Source organism: Varanus komodoensis, unplaced genomic scaffold (assembly GCF_004798865.1).
Source record: "Varanus komodoensis strain SLA01 unplaced genomic scaffold, ASM479886v1 scaffold22, whole genome shotgun sequence".
Taxonomy (NCBI): domain Eukaryota; kingdom Metazoa; phylum Chordata; class Lepidosauria; order Squamata; family Varanidae; genus Varanus; species Varanus komodoensis.
This window is the reverse complement of record NW_025335606.1, coordinates 7612253-7630813: the sequence shown is the minus strand read 5'-3', so window position 1 is coordinate 7630813 and position 18561 is coordinate 7612253. Positions and strand designations below refer to the sequence as shown.

The 18561-nt window shown below is 44.2% G+C and overlaps 1 protein-coding gene across 1 annotated transcript in view; it reads left to right on the top strand.

Moving 5' to 3' along the window:
• Nucleotides 1–18561, top strand: part of MYO5B (myosin VB) — a 211019-nt gene that overhangs the window by 123578 nt on the left and 68880 nt on the right. Inside the window, exons 15-16 of the mRNA XM_044431198.1 lie at nucleotides 15183–15297; nucleotides 17715–17926. Of these exons, the coding sequence (XP_044287133.1) occupies nucleotides 15183–15297; nucleotides 17715–17926 (327 nt within the window). The remainder of the gene's footprint in view (nucleotides 1–15182; nucleotides 15298–17714; nucleotides 17927–18561) is intronic.

Sequence of the window (18561 nt, the reverse complement as noted above, 5' to 3'; positions counted from 1 at the left end):
ATCCCGTGCTTTTTCGTTGCCGCTGTGCAGTTAGTGACATTTCCTGTGTTGCTGGATTGGCTGGCTGAGGAGATTTGGGGCATTATCAGAAAGCTGCTGCTGGGGGGAAGCCCTCTGTGTTGGAGGTCAGCATGGCAGGACTTCGGCCGAGGTGGGTCTCTGCTCTCCACCGCTGCTGATACCTCTGGGGCCTCGTGAACTTAGCCGTTGCTATCCATGCACCTCTCCCCCAATGAAGCGAGTGGGGACAAATGAAGAGATGGGAGAGCGTTCTCCATTTGCTTTCAAATAGTTCAACACCAGTGTCATGGGGAGGCCCAAGGGGCAGGGGAGGCCCAAGGATGTCTTGCTGAAAGGCTCCCCAGACCTAGTGACTCCATCTAAAGATCTATAAAGGTGTGTCACCTTGCACAGCTCTAGAAATCTTGTCTGTCCACATCCTTCCTTTTGGGTGTGGTTTGGGGCTGGCAGGAGAAGCGCGAAGTGATTTGTTGGTGAAGACCGGAAGGTCAGAGGAGAAGGAGCAGATGAGGCATCAGCAGCATTGCCTCTTTTCCCTTTAAAGGCTAATGCAAGGGGGAAAGTCAGGCAGCCAGACGGAGCTTCAGGATGTTTCTGTGTGAGGCTGTGAAATCAACTGCGCCTGCTTGGTGTGATCCGAGGTTCAAACCATACATGAGCAGCATTTCTTCTGCTTTTTTATGACCTTCAGGAGGCCAGATAGCACAAATACACAAGTAGAAACAATGCCTTCTTTCCACCAGCAGAAATAATTCCCCATTTTCCCTCTTCTACATGAACTTGCAGAAAGTTCTTCCCCCCCCCCCCCCCGATTTATATCCTGCCTTTATCCTACAAAGGGCTCAAGGCAGATTACATCATTCTCCTCCTCCATCTTATCCCCACAACAACAACCCTGTGAGGTAGGTTGGGTTGAGAGTCTGTGACTGGCCCAAAGCCACCCAGTTGGCTCCATGGCTGAGCGGGGACTAGAACCCCGATCGCCTGAGTCCCAGTCCCATGCCCTTAACCACTACACCACACTGGCTTTCTTCTTCATTTTCCAACAGAAGTGAAATGAGAGGCTTGTGTTGTTCCCATTGTTTATGGGATTGTTGATTCCATAAACAATCAGGAGTAGCAAATGACAGGAGCACTAGAAATAACAGCTAGAAAACCTCTTAGAGCCATCCACGCTATATCTGTACAACTGTAGCTCATAGCTGGTTTAGGGCTTTGCCCAAGTCAGCTAATACTGAAGATTAAAGTGATGGTTCTTGGAAAGAGGAAATGGGGCAGGAGCACGACATGAGGTAGCCCAGCCATGATGTGCTGCACTGTATCTCCCATCATCCCCAGAAAGTAACACTATGCTGATTATTCCATGTCCTACAGTCTGGTATTAGCAAGAAAAGATTTTGACAGCCTTCCTCTTTGTGACGGCCTTTGAGGTGCTCACAGAGTGATGTCATGTCCCCCCTCATGGGTTATTGGAGAAATTGGGAATATTGGGCTGCAGAGAGGAACTGCTCGATGGAAACAAAACCAGTGTCAGGGGCAGCAGTGCTTGCCAAGAAGGTGTTTTGTATACCTTGGCCATCTACAACAGTTCCTTATTTTACTTATAAGTGAAGCTAGGAGAGAAGGGAATTCTTTGAGTAAACCATGGTAATTACAAAATCCAGGCATGGTTTCTTTGCAAGGAGCTGAGGCCTGGGTTTCCCTTCTTGTACACCCAGCACCAACGCGAGTTGCTCAGCCTCCATAAGGAATTCCAGTCATACCACTGGGCTAAGAAAATGGACTGCTGTTAATCATATCTTTCTTCTCATCACCTGTACAGATAGACTACTATGGTAAAAGTTCAGTAGACTTTAATAAGAAATTATACTTTTTCCTATAATGTGATTTTTTAAAGCCATGCCATTACTGTTTAAAGCAATCCCAAAAGCAATGAAAAACCCATATATAATATTTATGGCAACCTGTCAAAATATCAGGAAAAATACGTTATTTTAAACTTGATGGGCCTGTAAGAACGAAAGCTCCAATTTAGAGCAGGACTTCCTATGGGCATGTACTGTGCTAGTTTAATGCAAGGCTGACCCATAATCCTGGGCCAGTTGGAACCGTCAAGCTCTTCCTGGGATGTAGAGGGAAGGAGAGCCAGTTTGAAGTCTCCACCAAGAAGGAAGCCTCCCTACACATTGAAACTGCATGACAGATAACTGGATCAGGACCCTTGAGGTTTGGCTCAGCAGCAACTGAACTGGCCAAGTAGCACATGCAGTGTGACTTTTGCTACCTCCTTTTGTACATGGCGCATAGTGGAAACGATGAATTCCCTTCCACAAAATGTCGTGATGGCCACCAATTTGGGTGGCTTTAACGTGGGGTTGGACACATTTGTGGAGGAGAAGGCTATCCGTAGTTACTAGTCCTCATGGCCCTATGCTACCTCCAGTGGCAGAGGTTGCACTCTTGGGTATACCAGCTGCTGGGGAACATGGGCATGAGGATGCTGTCTCGCTCATATCTCCCTTTTGGGTTTCCAGTGGGCAGTTGGTTGGCTGCTGTGTGAACAGAATGCTTGACGAGTTGGACCCTGAGTCCGATCCAGCAAGCCTGGTCTTGCGTTACAATAGCAAAGCTTTCGCCATAGCTCCCCATGACATTCTGATAGGCAAATTAGCAGAAAGTGGACTAGACAGAAAAACTGTTTGGTGGATCCAAAATTGGCTGCTCAGTCAGACACATCAATGGCACCTTCTCAGACTGGATGGAGGTAGCTAGTGGGGTGCCGCAGGGTTCAGTCCTGGGCCCAGTGCTCTTCAGCATCTTCATTAATGATCTAGATGAGGAAGTACACGGGAAGATAATCAGATTCGCAGGTGATACAAGACCGGGTGGAATAGTGAACATCCTACAAGACAGAATGGAGATTCAAGGCGATCTTGATGGACTTGAACATTGGCTGAAAGCAGCAGAAGGAGATTCAGGAGAGGCAAGTGCCAAGTCCTCCACCTAGGAAAAAGAGACCAAAGGCATCAATACAAGATGGGGAATATGTGGCTCAACAGAACTGAAAAAGAAAAAGACCTCGGAGTTATTTTGGGAAACAGGCTAAATATGAGCCAGCAATTCAGTGCAGCTGCAAAAAGGACAAATGCTATTTTGGGATGCCATAACAGAAGCTTTACTTCCAAATCACAAGAAGTAGTAGTTCCTCTTAATGCCTCACTAGACAGATCTCATTTAGAATACTGTGCCCACTTCTAGCCATCGAGATTTAAGAAAGATGCAGAAAAATTAGAAAGGGTCCAGAAGGTTGCGACAAAAATGATCCAGGTTTTGGAAACACTGCCTTATGAAGAGGGACTGAGAGAATTAGGCATGTTCAGCCTTGAAAAGAGAAGACTGAGGGGGGACATGATATCCTTGTATAAGTACCTCAGAGAGAAAGGTCAAGAAATCTTCTCACTGATACCAGAGAGTAGGACACAGATCAAGTCAAATTGCAACAACCCAGATTCAGAGTGGATATGAGGAAAAGTTTTCTCACTGTCTGAGCAATACGACAGTGGAACCAGTTGCCTAGAGAGGTCATGGGGTCTCCCATGATGTCCTGCAACAGCAGGGGCTTGGACCTGATGGCCTTCATGCCCCCTTCTGGCTCTACTATCCTGTGATTCTTGTTTCTCCCAGAATCCTTTCTGTTTGAGCCAGGTAGTTGTTTTACTTTTGTCCTCAGAGTTCTCATTTTGTTCCATATGAGATTTTACTCACGTCGAGCACAGCCATCCATCATGTTGTTGACTCGCTTTCAGTTTGTTAACTGCTAAAAGGCTTCGGCGAATGGGGCAGCATAGAGATTTTCTAAATAAATAAATAAACCCATAAATCCATCTTCATTGGTGTTTATTTATTTAAAACATTTATATCTCACCTTTACTCCAATGAGCTCAAGGTGGCTAACAAGGAAAAATTAACCATTTAAAAACATGCTTTACAACTGAATACTAAAATGATACCAGGAAGTAGCAAAATATCCAGTAATGATGAGTATTATTTAAAAGCCAAAGGCATGTGAAAAGAAATGCTCAGCAAAACAGAAAGTTGCAAGCTAACTACAAAGGTTGCTAATGGTGATGATTAGCAAAGGTCTCTAGAAAACTTACAAGCATGTGGATTTTTTGAGCTGATTTGGCTGTTCATTAAGAACCTGTGCATGGGGACAAGTGGTCAGAAAAAACCTGTGATGTGGTTTTTACTGACATAACACAGGAAAAGGTATCTCCGTTTCCAGGTATCTGCACTTCCCAGTACAATGTGGAAGAGTTGCAGGTAATGACAAATCATGGTTTAGCCTTACGAGGATAAATTGCAATGAGCAATAATCTCTCTCCCCCCACTTCTATCCAGGAGGGGGGAGTGTTTGAACCCAAGTCTTCAAACAGCTTCTCATAATGCTAAACCAGGCGTGTGTAACATCAGGGTCACGGGGCCAAATTTCTCCCCAGAATTCCCTGGATGCTACAGCCCTCCCCTTCACCACCAGTATTATCACTGAAATTTAGCAGTACAGGGGCTGCAAGAAAGGAGTGATTTCTCTTTAAAGTGAAACCATTTCAGAGCAAAACCACATTCCCAGAAGGTATCCAGGCATCTGAGTGGAGTTTAAAACAAGGCATGCTCGTGGCTTGTTTGGAAGAAATATTGTGGCATTTTGCTCCTGCCAACCCACCCTGTTTCAGTGGCACAGCAGGGGGGGAAGGCGAAGGATGCGGCTAGCAAAACAGGTATTCCCTCCTGTCCTGGACAGTGTCACTTAAAGGCAGGCACAAAACAGCTCTGGGTGAGGCAAGATTTTGCTTTAAACAGAAGGTCCGGAAACTTTTGGTCCCGCCTGGGCAGATGGCTGGGCTAGCCACGACGGCTACAGCTTCCATCCACAGCTGTCCGTACACGTCTCTGCGCATAGGAAACCGAGCACTTGAGGTTGAGTTGTTTCACTTTGTCTGACCTCCGTTGAACTGCGCAGCATGAGCAAAAGAGAGATTGTCACTGCTTCAGTTGTTGCCCCTTGGCAGAAACGATGTCTTTGATTTGTGAGTTCAGATTGGCCTTGCCGTCCTCTACAGGGTTGTAATGTTTCTTTTCCTCAGGTATTCTCTGCTTTCTTTTTAGGAGATAGGGGTTTTAGGATTGCCAGCTTTTGAATAATTCCTGATAGCTGATAGCAGAACTGCGAGGCTACAGCTATATATCATACCCAGAACATTGAAAAAGCGACTAATCATTATGCTAGAATATAATTTCCCTGTGCAAACTAATTTGGGAGATAGGATTTAAAGTCAGGATTTGATTCCACAATGAAAGCAAAGAGATAAATAGATTTATTCACTTTTGTGGAACTCTTAAGACGTCCTACTGGTGACATCACATTATATAAGAATTGTTTCACACGGGGGGAAAAAACTCTTGGCCAACCGGAATAAATACGGAAAAAGCTAGTGGGCAAGTGTTTGAAGGTATGCACATATCTGTCTAGAAATAGATGAGATTTTGAAGTCTCTGTGAAATACTCCTATAAAAACTCTTCAGATTTACAGGTTTTATACTCTGTTTGGGGACAGTTATAACAGGTTTTATTCTTGTCAAAGGATCATTGGCATTAAACAAGTGTGTCCGTTTCTTTCCATGATTGAAGTGTCTGTCCAATAACTAATGTTTGTAATGCTCATTTTGAGGAGCAAGCAATTCTTGTAGCTTCTGATCAAGTGACCTGAAGAAAACAACTGTTTTCTGACAAGTATGTTTCATAGCTGTCCGTGCTTTTGTTGTATCGTAAAAGCTATAGAAACAGTAATACCTTGACAGGCAGTAAGAAGCATCAAGCACTTTTACCAGTTTGACAAGAAGCAAGGACGAACAACAGCTGAGGAGAGTTTGGTGGAATAGCAAGAGGTCAGTATGTACTAGCCATGTGGGAAATCCTCGTGAAAATTACCTGTTTACATTTGCAGATAAATGGCCCAAATGGATAATGTCACTTTTCAGTGAGGCAGAAATAATAGGGAATGTTTTGTATGTCCCTGCATGAAATTGCCTTTTTTCTGAATGAAGTGCAACAAAATGTTCATGAAATATTTCCTAATAGTCTTGCCCCTCCCTGATGGCTACTTTCCATGGAAGGAGGCTTTTGAAAGTCTGCGATAGGAATATATTGTCCGTTCTTCACATGACATGCAGGGACTTTAAATTCTACATTTGGCAACAGTCCTGAAGGCTGGAGTGTGGGGATATGCTTGGTCGTGGCTTTACTGTATTACAAAATACTAATTCCTGCTGTTTCTGTGAAAAAGCATCTATCAGTTTGAAGCATTGCACAACAGCAGAGAAAAATGTTCCTTATTTGAAAATACCACGATGAATGCCCCATCCCCAGAAGGGGATAATGCATCAAGCACAGCCCTTTTTTGAAACATGGAACTCTGCCTCCGTCTGCTTGAATCAGCTGTCTGCACTGAAAGCTGGTAGGAGAGATGAAATTGAATAGCCTTGTTCTTCAGCTCTCACCCAGAAACCTCCCGTGTGCAGGAACATTCCAGCTTTTGAGGTGAGCAAAGTTCACCTGGTTCCGAAGAGCTCGGCATAAGAATCTAAGACCAGAATCTATGAACCGAGCAGTGCTCCTTCTTTTAATTCAAGAGGTGGCTGGCCAGATTACTTGGGGGAGGAGGGGCTTGTCAGCATTCTCATAAAGCCTTCCCTGTTGTTTGCCCTGATATGGGGCATTTAGAATTATACTGCCTCCACAATGGCTTGGAGGTTCTATCTAGCAACCAGGTGTTGCACAAGAAAGCTGCAACAGAATGTTGCAGTGTGGAACGATCCCATTCAGGATTCCAACGCTTTTCCCAGGAAACTCCATTCCATTCTGCATCTTGCCCCACTCCTATTTCCCAGTGGTTCTCTCCCTCCAACAGACGATCAGCATTTCATGGCTACTTGGCATGTTCCATCCTCACTGGGTTAGGGATGGGTTTCTGGGAGAGGGGAAGGGTTTTCCTCTGCTTAGCGTGTTTTTCCCTACAGCTTTTTTGTGCTTCTGTAAACCGTGGGGATCTCCCAAACCAGGAGATCATCCTTGCTGGGTGGAATTTGCCACTTCAGCTGCAAGAGGAGCCACATTGGATAAGTTGTTAGTATATAGGGTAGCCCTCCCAAGAAGGCTGTATTGTAAGCCGTCCTGAGATGTTTGTAGGGGATGGGATAGAAAAGCATTTAATTAATAAATAAATAGCATTGCTGGTCTGTCCTCCAAGAGTTTGCCTAATCCGTTTAAAAAGTCATGGAAACCAAGTGCATGGCATTGCACTGCTTTTCCATGGCACCCAGTAGCCAAAGTTCTCTAGGCAGGTTAAAATCTTTGAATGCGGTAATAAAAGCACTTTGGCTACAAGCGAACAAGCAGAGTGGACACACATTACCATCACTCTGCCATCACCACCCTTGGTGGCACTGAAATTGATAAGTTAACCACACTTTCTAAGAAGAACTTCCCCTTGCCAGGTCTGAGTCAGTAGCTAATCCATTTCATGTCAACTGGTCAACCTGTGAAACAAATGCAAAGTGTATTGATTTAATGAGATGTTGAGTATATAAAAAAGAGCGGAGCGGCATCCGAGGAATGCCCCCCAGGTTGCTTGATCACACATCACCTGTGTTTAAGGATTTTGTTGCTTTGAGCATCTGTTTATGATTCATTTGTAACTGAATATAGGGGTTCTCTACCCAAGACATTTATTGTGCTTTCGTGATCCCTCACATGCAGAAGTTTGCAGGGCCTTTTCATGATGTCATTGTCCTCCAGAGACTCTCCTGTGCTTTCCAGCCTTTACAGTAAGGGTGTGTGTATGTGTTTCGAGCAAGGAAAGTCTGGTATTAAATTTTAAACCACAATAAACCAGAAGAAAAGTCTTGTGTGGAGTTGCAAATCCGCTATAGTGCCGGTATGCTACAATGCCACCTTGTGGTTGTTTAAAAGAATATGCAGAGAGGCAGAAAAGTACAGACCCCAGAAACAACTCATGTAAAGGATGCGTTTTTCCTACCACAATAAAAAGGAAAGAAAAAATCTCAACAAGGCAGTGAATAAACCCCTCATGTAGAGAAGCCCTGCAGCCATTTTCTCATCCTAGTTTTCTTCTCTTCCTTTTGTGCCTCGCTGTCTCCTTCCCATTCTGCTTTTATCTTTTGACTTGGGAACCCTCTGGATCACAGGTGTTAAAATTGTGCAACACTACAATGCTGACCTTCTCCCAACACCTCCTAATTGCATCTCCTTTGCATGGACTAAACTTTCTTGGAAGGGTTTTTCCAGCTTTTTAGCACCATTGCCTCAATCAACTGCATTTTCCCCAAATGGAAACAATTGACAGTCCCTGTGACAGACATCTCTGAGCCTATTTTTCCCCTGCACTCTCCCCCATCAACAGGAGCTTTTCTTGAGCTTTCTCCTTTTGACAAAGAAGGCCTGAGACATTTTGATGGCAAGTAGTTTAAGCTGGATTAACTCCTGTGCGTTTGGTGGCTGGCGGGATTGCGCTGTGAAGTCTGGAGTAACCGTAACAAAAGAATGAATGGATTAATTTGGGACAACTGGAAAATCCGCATAAATTGTGTGTCCTCATGTCTGTCCGCTTTTGGTTGGAATTCATCACTTTAGGACTTAACACCTCATGTATTATTTTTAGTGCTGAGCTGAATGTTCTTAAAAGAGTTTTCTCAGCTTGAATTTGATAAACGGGAAATGTTTGCCCAGACGGCCTCCGTGCACCCTTGTCGTTGCTGCCTGTTGATATGGAATTGGCAGTGGCAGCCATCACTTTTACTGCTATGGAGGGGAACCCTTCACCTCCTTCACCTTTTCTCCTCCTCCTCCTTCATCTTTGCTTTTCTTTCCTCCTCCTTTGCCTCCCCCTTTCTTTCTATTTCTTCCTACCCAGGCAGAACACAACAGAATTGCAGGCAACAGGTAGAAGCAATGTTTCTTCTCCAGGTAGGAAGAAATAGGACGCACTTACATGCACGTGTGAGTGTGTATGTATATGTGGGAATCGCACACAGAGCTGCAGGTGGAAGGGGAATGCTGCCTTCCATAAGAGGGGCAAGCTCTTTGCCCCTGTTTATATTGCTCTCAGCCTTGTTGCCAGAATCTTTGTGGAACTTTGCAAATAGGAGGAGGGCTTTTTACCCCCATTTCTCTTGCTCCCAGTAGCGTCTACCTGTGGAACTGCATTCTCCAGAATGCGCAATGAAGCGTGGGAACAAACTTTTTTCCAGGCCTAAACATGTGATCGCCTAATCCAGTATTGTCTGCTCGGGCTGGCAGCAGCTCTTCAGGGCTTCAGACAGAGACAGCTCTTCTTGGCTGCCTGCTTCCTAAGCCTTTTCGCCGGACTTTCCATATGCAAAGCATAACTTGAGCACCATTGACTATGCTTGGCTCCTGCCCCTTTTGCTGCGCTAGCTTACACTGATGCTCTCCTCTGCATAGGAACAGCCAAGGCCTGGCCTTGTCAAGCCAGGTGAGAAACCCATATGAACAGGAATGTATGGAGACTATTCTCAGCATTGGCGTGCAAGGCTATGCGTATCACAAACAGGAGAGAAGGGCAGCCAATAACAGAAAAGAGACATGATCCATGAGGCGCGCTTATAATTTAATAACTTATTCCTGGCATGTTTTGCTTGTCTTCACAATGGGAATTTATTCAGCCGTTAGCTAGACACAAAGTTGTAGTACCTTCAGGCATATCCTGTGCAAGGAGCTATCCTTCCAAACGTGAGGTCCTTTCTGTGCAATATATTCCAAAGAGATACAGCTCTGTGTCTAGCTAATGGCTGAATAAATTCCCTCAATAAAGATAGCCAAAACATGTCGAGAATCATTTATTAAAATACAGTTGCACCTCGCTGGCATTGTACCCCCATCTTTCTGGACTGACAAGCTGGGATTCCCCAAGAGTGCAGTAGAGTAGTAATAAGAATGTATTGTTGTAATTACAGGTCATAACACAATGGAAACACATTATATACACACTTAAGAATAAGAAAAATTAAATACTAAAATACAAATAAATAAAGCCTAAGTATCCAACTATGGCTATATTTACAATGAATGCAATATTAACTTCAGTCTTAATCTACAGTTAAGCAGTGTGTTTTGCAATATTAGCCAACATTATTCTCTTTCTTATTTTAAAGGTCAACTAAAAATGGCCATCTGGTAGATAATGTAAGGAGGGGCATTTGCCAGCGAGGAATGACTGCATTCCACTTCTGAACCTAAGAATTCAGCTATAATCTGGCCTGGTGTTGGCTAACTGTGCCATTGTGTCTCGACCCTGACCCATCCTTTCTTGCCCCAGTCTCCAAAACACAAGACAAGTGCAGACAACAAGGCAATGCAAACCTGAAAGCCTCTAGCCTCTGCTCATGTAAAGAATGAATGAGAGTTGAACCCACACTGGAAACGTTCCCCCAGTGCTCCCCTTTCATTCGCGCTGCAGAGCCCACCCTTAGGGTAGCTTGCACTGGTGGAAAGCTCACCAGCAGGTCTGACTCATGTCCTCTCACTGGGTAGCTCGTACCTCCCAACACCTCGCCATGGATGGGGTCAGCTGGGCTCTCCCCTCTCTCCTGAATCCCCTCCTGTCCTTTTCAAAACATGTCTGCTCTCAGTTGCCTTGGGAAACGACCCTGATGGGGCTTCAGAGGCTCCTGTCCTGCTTTGATCCTCCTGCTCGCCCATCGCCTCTTCTCCAGGGTCTTCCCCTTACAGTCCAATAACAGGTCCTTGGAAAGCTGGCAGAGAGCAAGTCGCTGGCCCACTTTCTACGTCAAGCAGGCAGTGCAGGACAGAATGTTTAATGCCTTCCACTTTCCCCGACCCAAGAATTTGCAGAATCTGCCCTCAATTGTCATATTAAGTAAATCCTGTGAAGTAAATTTGTTCCTTAAAGAAAGGGTGCCACAAGCGGAACTTGGAGTGCAGGATCCTGCCAGGATCATGTCTGGCTTCCATATGAGGAACTAAGTCACCATCTCTTTTATGTTCCTGTAACCCAGGTCTTTATGTCCTCCAGTGCAGGCAAAGAATACAATGCAAACTCAGACACCACATGGTGTCCCACTGGGTCCCCTCCCGGTAGATCTAGTAGCAGGATTAAGCTAAATGGTCTTCCAGAAAACCGATTTCTTAAAATGGTTTACCAATGAAAGATGAACTCTTACAGAAATTGAGGGTGACCCTGTCTGTCCTTCACTGGCAGCACAAGTGCCCTGAGGGAAACCTGTAGAAATTAGTATAAATTATTTCCTTCTGGGTAAGAACTCTCTTGTTCCAACCCCAAATTTCTACCCCATACTTTGCCCTAAAATATTTTAAGTACAGGGACTGCTAACTGGTCTCTCTTTCGTTCGTTTAGTCACAAAGTCGTGCCTGACCCATTGCGACCCCATGGAAAATATTTCTCCAGGCTCTCCTGTCCTCCACCATCCCTCGGAGTCCACCCAAGCCCACACCCACCTCCCCAGTGACTCCATCTGTCCATGGGGTTTTCATGGCAAGGATACTGGAGTGGGTTGCCATTTCCTTCTCCAGTGGATCACCTTTTGTCAGAGCTCTCTGCTATGACCTGTCCGTCTTGGCTGGCCCTGCACGGCATGGCTCATAGCTTCATTGAGCTACGCAAGCCCCTTCGCCACAGCAAGGCAGTGATCCATGAAGGGGAACTGGCCTCCCTTAGAAAAGAGAACAGTTTCAGAATAACTTCAACCATACAATGGGCCATTGTTGATGCTGTGTTAAGATGTACATTCCAAGAAAGAAAATTCTTGAATGAAATGCCCAAATATTTGTAGAAGGGGCATTGTTCTATTTGCTGAACATGAATTGTCCATCTGTGCTTGGCTTTGCTCCTACCAATGACCATAACCTTTGTTTTATCACAATTAATCCCCAATTTTACTTATCACAGTAATTAACCAATCTAATCAATGATTTTTCTAAGCCCTGTCTCAGCCTAAGATGTAAGTGTCATATCTCCAACATATAGTAAAATAGAAATTTTATGCTCATTGAGCAAAGGAAGTTCAATATAAAATGTACTGTTCAATACAGAATTCTCTTTCCTGAGTAATCTCCAGCATTCATTTTTTAAATTACTGCAGTTTCTGTGCAATTAGCAACTGATGATTATAATGATACAGCATTTCCTGGCCTGTGAAAATATGCCAAAATATGCAAGAAAAAAATCAAACGTAACTGTGGTGATTCACTTGTCCTTACCAGTTCCTCAACCATATACCTAACCTTATTTAGCCAGAAGCTGTTTGAGTTGTCACTTGGATGTTCTGGTCTTCTCACTCATGCCTCTTTCGTTCATCTGAACTGTCTGTCGGATGCTGCAGCCTAGTACCAGTTTGGCATAAAAATTGCAGCTGCTAAATTTTTACAGACATTGCACATACATAATTGAAATGTTTTCTACCAGCACCCCTCTCTGCAGAATGATTTTTCATAATGTCCCCTTGGCAGCCTTGTGGTCCCTTCTAGGAAATCAGGGTCCATAAATTAACATAGCTACCAATCAAGGGTTTTTTAAATCAATCTCTCTCTCTCTCTCTCTCTCTCTCTCTCTCTCTCTCTCTCTCTCTCTAGATTTTATGTAAGAACTTCGGCTTTTGCAAACAGTTTGATGTGTCTGCACCAGTATGGAACTGTTCTTCAGGGCTGTGTTTGCAGCTGATTGTAACAGCCAATTCACAACATGCTGCCCTGCCTAGCAATTACTTTCTTTTTGCATTGTCCTGTGCAAAAAGTCTAAGTTTGCCCTCAGGACCTGACCTAATACTGCAGCTTACCTTAGAAAATGGAAACATGTCTGCAAAGCAGTTGCAGTTGGAGAAACAAATGCACATTCTCTTACCCAATTAGGACCTTGGAAACTGCGATGGGGCAGAATGAACTTGGACTTCTTACAAGCAACTAGCACACTCCGGTCATGCTGTTTATGGGCCTTTGTTCTGTGAGGATGTCCATAGATGTTCCCATGTTCTGTTGCAAGGGAAAAATCATTGGAACATGAACTGGGCTGTAAGCCCAACTTCGTTGTTGAGAGTGTTGGATGCAAGCTCTTTTTGTAGAGTGCCATTTGTGCCTTTGGCATTTTAATAAGTGAGAATTCATGTTGGGTGGAGGATGTGTACCTACTAAAGAAGACAAAATGCAATTAATTTTTTGGCTTTTGCCAGAGTTTGAGTTCCAGTTGTTGCAAAAAGCTGGAGAAAGAAGCAGTGCCTCATCCAACTTTGAGCTTTTCAGGGCTTCAGGGTTCTCCCCTCCCCTCCCTTTCCCACTTGCATGTATTTAATTACGGCAGTAGTTGGCAGCCCCAGAATCTCCTAGTGATTCTATTTAAAAGGCTCATTTTGAGAAGTCCATAACTCAGCAGTTTTAATTTGCAGTGGGCTGAAACTTGGCAGGCAGTGAGCCCATTTCAGAATCTCTTCTGCAAGCTCTAAATCTGAATATGACGGCAGGAGAAGCTTCTCCCAAGCAGGAGAAGAGTGTGCTCTTTGCCACAGTCTGTTTGTGGTTCAGCAGAACCCCAAAGATTCAATGTAAAAATGTAACTGGAAACAAAGATTTAACAAGGACTTCTGGAGTGGCAGCCAGGTTGCTCTTGCAGAAGCTGGAGTCGCAGAAGCCTAGGCTTGCTGCTCAGAGAGATGATTAGGAAGCAGGGTCTTCCTGCTTTATGCATAGGAAAGTCTGGAAATCCACAGCAGTTGAACTAAGTTCCATGCATTCCACACCATTTGTTTGCATTTTGAGTTTCATGGCTGAATAAATCATCAATCCATCAGTCCCTGGTTGTGGATGTCTAACTTGAAAGAGCAGCTTGCCGGGATGAACGTTGGCATGCTGTAAATCGAACCTATCAGAATCTGTTGAGCCATGTTTTGCAGGCCAGGTGTTACCTACTGGGGGCTGCAAGAACTGGAAAGCTTCTGGCATTAATGGGAAGAGCCCTGACATTTTAGTCCCCAAACCAATGCCTTGTGAAACATGGTTTTCCTGTTGGGAAGTCAGAACAGTCTCACACTGCTTAGTCAGCATTCCTACATTCCAAACTTGGGTCTCCCCTCCAGATGTTTGGACTTCAGCTCCAAACAGTGCTAGCCAGCTGGTCAGAAACAACTCCAAAATATTTGGAGCACACTGCTTAGGAAAACCTGGTCCGGACCGTCCACTGAGCCTGCTGTTGGTGCTGAGAATTTATGCTGACACAACGAGCTCCAATATGAATGATTTGCACTGAAGATTTGGAAGCAAACTACTCACTAACTTCTTCCTTTTCATGTAGCTTTGAAGCCTATGGATAAGGATACTTTGTGCCCCCGTCATAGTTGCCTTCTTTGCCATCTAACTTGGCCTTCTGGGTGGCAAACTAGGTAGCCATCTCTACAAAATTTCACTGATCAATTCTACAACTTCTGACTTGTTTCAGTCTAACTTTCCTCCTTGCTTAGAGTGCACAACAGTGGATTAAAAATTAGTACTGGCGTTTTGCAAAAAACAACCCCTGTGTACGTGCTATTGGAAGCTGTAACCAATCCCCATTTCCCTTTGTGTACAGAACTACGTCGTCTTGCGACCTCTGTAAGGAACAGGGTAGAAATGCTTGAAATAAATTAATAAATGTAATAACAGCAACTCTGGTTTTCTGGAAAATGTTTTCTACGTGGCTGGAAACCCAAGGGTGGCTACTGAAGCTTAGCACTGAAAACTTACACTGCTTGGGGAAATTCTGGGGTTTGCACCATTTGCAATCTGTTTTGCAAGAGTTGAAAACCAATTTGGCATTTCCAAATGCAGAATGCTCATTACTTTATCAGTGCAAGTGAACGAAAGAGGATATAACGTTCAACGGTCGTTTTGGGGAAAATGTTCGGGACTTGCTTCTGTAGGTCTGCTGTAGTTTTATCAGCCTCTGTCTGGATGGCTGCCCCACGTATCGCTCAAGGAGTAACTCTAGACTCGCATTTCATGCGACTGTTTTTATTTCCTGGTTAAAGAAGTTGTTTCAAAGACTGTGCTTCCTTCTCAGGTGGACCTACCATGACTTCTTGAATAGGTATCGAATTCTTATGAAAAAAAGGGACATCTCAAAAAAGGAAGACAAGAAATTGATTTGCAAAACACTGCTGGAAAGCCTCATTAAGGTGGGTGCTATTACGGGCCTTTCCATTTACCAACTCAGTTGTGTGTGGCTTTGCTCCACTGACGGTGTACCTGAGTTCCCCCTTACCTGGTAACCGGCTGTGAATGTAACCCGAGGAGCCTGGGGTTAATCCAGGAGGATTAAAATGAATAAATGAGCTTGACCATGGGAATTCTTATTCGTCCTTACTCCGGAGCCCGTGTGGCGTGGAGGTGAGTTGTGGACCGGGGACCTGGGAGAGCCAGGTCGTAGCTCCCATTCAGCCATGGAGCTCACTGGGTGACTTTGGGCCAGTCACAGACTCTGAGCCCAGCCTGCCTCACAGGGTTGCTGTTCTGAGGATAACACAGAGCCTTGTACGCCATTTTGGGTTCCTCACAAGAAGAAAAAGGTGGCATATAAATGCAATGAAATAATAATAATAATAATAATAATAATAATAATAATAATAATAATAATAATAATAATAGAAGGACCTTCTTTGAACATTTGAAGTTCATTTTAACAGCTTCTTCCAAATTCCTTTGTTCCCTTTTACCCTCGCCTGGTTAATCTAAAGTAAGCATTATTTCTGTACTGGTTTAGCAGTCATTCCTTCTGGTAGGGGCATCTGCGAGTTGTAGTTCTCATGCAGTGGAAGGTCGTGGGGATCTCCAACAGCGACTCACCAAGCTCTCAAGATTCTTTGGGAATGCTATGACAATAGAACTGGTATAAAATGGCCATACATTTCTAGGGTAGAAAGCTTTTCCAAGTCCCTGACAATTTTCTGTCATGTAGGCCAAAACATCCGGAGGACCTCAGGTTTTCCACCATGACCCTAGGTCTCTGTCACTTATCCCTGTGACCAGTTTAACTCATTAACCAAAACTGAGTACAGGTAGTCCCTGGGTTATGAACGAGTTCTGTTCTGTTCTGGAGAAAACAGAAATTCATCTTTAATTTGTATGTCAGCCAGATTACATATAGTAAGTCCTCTACATTTTCCTGGCACAAATGGAAAAACCACAAATATCTCTAGCCCCTCCATCCCTCTGAAACTCACCAATGCCTCCTCTTTGCAGCGAGGAAATGCCTCTCCACATGGGCGGGGCAGGGAGACATGCTTTGGAGGCCTTCCTCTCTACCCGTTCACTTCATCTCTATCTATGGTGATACTTTAGAGGCCTCCCTCTCTCCCGTTTCACTTCTTCTCTCTCTGTGGTATTGGCGATTTCCTGCAGTAATTATTAAAAGTTAATAGGTTGTATGGCAGTTCGTTCGTAAATGCAGGTTGTTCATAACTTAGACATCTGTAACCTGGGTATTGCCAGTATAGGAATGTTAATATACATTTATTTAATGTAAATAAAAAAGACCTTTTTATTTAAAACTTATTTTAATTGCTAAATTATTGAATTAATTAGGATTTTAAAATTAGCCGAGAATGCACCGGGGGTTTTTAAATGTATTTTTCTTTTAAATTATATTATTATTATTATTTATGTATGTTTTTATGTGTTTTTTGTGAGCCGCCCTGAGGCTTTGTCGCGATGGGGGTGGCATAGAAATGTTTTAAATAAATAAATACTTTTCATGGAAGCGTGTTACCCTGATTTGTAACAAGAAGTCAACCAGAAGAGTTCCTTCCAGTCCCTTGATATGGAAAATGTCAAGAATTATACCTGAGCTTTTCTGCATACCAAGGATGAGCTGTGCTATAGAGCTATGCCCCCTCTTTGATTAATCTAATACTGAAATATCAGTGGAGTTGCACCACCAACACCTGGGGCAAAAGAAAATAAATTTGAAGTTGTGCATGGTATAATTCTGGAAATTCTGTAGGTATCCGGAAAAGAGGGGATTGGATATATTTAGTTGCTTTTTGATCACCTTTATTCCCCAGGCCCTAGCCTGGCAGGTGGGAAAGGGATCAAATGCCTCATTTTGGGACACCTATGATGCAGGTGGCACAGTGGCTTAAACTGCTGGGCTGGTTGATCGAAAGGTCACCGGTTCGAATCTGCACAACAGGGTGAGTTCCCGTTGCTCCGTCCCTGTCAACCTTGCAGTTTGAAAGCATGCAAATGCAAGTAGATAAAAAGGTACCACTTTGGTGGGAAGGTAACAGCATTCCGTACACTTCAGTGTTTAGTCATGCCGGCCCTGACCATGGAGACGGTCTGCAGACAAACGCTGGCTCCCTGGCTAGGAAACAGAGATGAGTACCTCCCCTACAGTCAGGCATGACTGGACTTAACGTCAAGGGGAAACCTTTACCTTTACCTTTACCTTTACCTTTTATGATCTGTACAGATGTGCAACTTCTCTGTAAAATGCCAGCTGGTTGTAAAATGCCATACAGAACCTTAGGTGTTGGTGGAAGAAAAGTAAGCATTTGCTTTTCTTAACCTGTTGCCTTGAATGCTTTCACAAAAGGACCCTGACAAGTTCCAGTTTGGGCGCACGAAGATCTTTTTCCGAGCTGGCCAGGTGGCATACTTGGAGAAGTTGCGGGCGGATAAGTTCCGTGCTGCCACTATCATGATACAGAAGACGATGCGTGGCTGGTTCCAGCGAGTGCAGTACAGGAAGATGAGGGAGGCAGCAATAAAAATCCAGAAGTACACCCGCGGGTACCAGGCACGCAGGTGAGCCGAAGAAGCACGGTCATGAGCATGTCTCTCTCCTTTTCCCTTCCCAGCAGATCTGAACAAGAGGCTTTGGACATACAGTCCTTTATTTGAGCTAGATGGGTTTTTGTGGCAAGGGGTGCTTTAGAAGGAGGTTGTTCTCAAGTAACATCAATCAAACTAACATTTCCTCTGGTTTATGGGGACCATTCTTCCCCATGAGAATGGTTGATTCCAAAATAGAAAACTCCCTCTTCCCTTCCTTTTCCAAAAGCCCTGGCTCCACCCTTAGGGAGGTTTGTGTTGCTTCTGGGTCAGACAGTAGAAGCATTGCTTCATTGGGCCACTCTTCTGGCTTGATGTTGGCTCACTGGGTTAATGAATTCACACACTCCTCCTCACACCCTCCAGGTTCTCCAGCATCCCCCCATGAACCCAAACTAGTTTGGTTCTTGGCAGCTGTCCAACTACTCCCACTCATTCGCCTTGACATATCTGTGCCATTTCTTTCAACACCTGTCCCTCTTTGGCTACTTCGCGTTCTGGTGTGGGCTTTCTAACTGGGAATGCTCTTTTTTGGAAGAACTGAGCTCATCTCTACAGCTATTTCTAGAATGAATGACACAGAAATAAATTATTTTATGACGTTGATA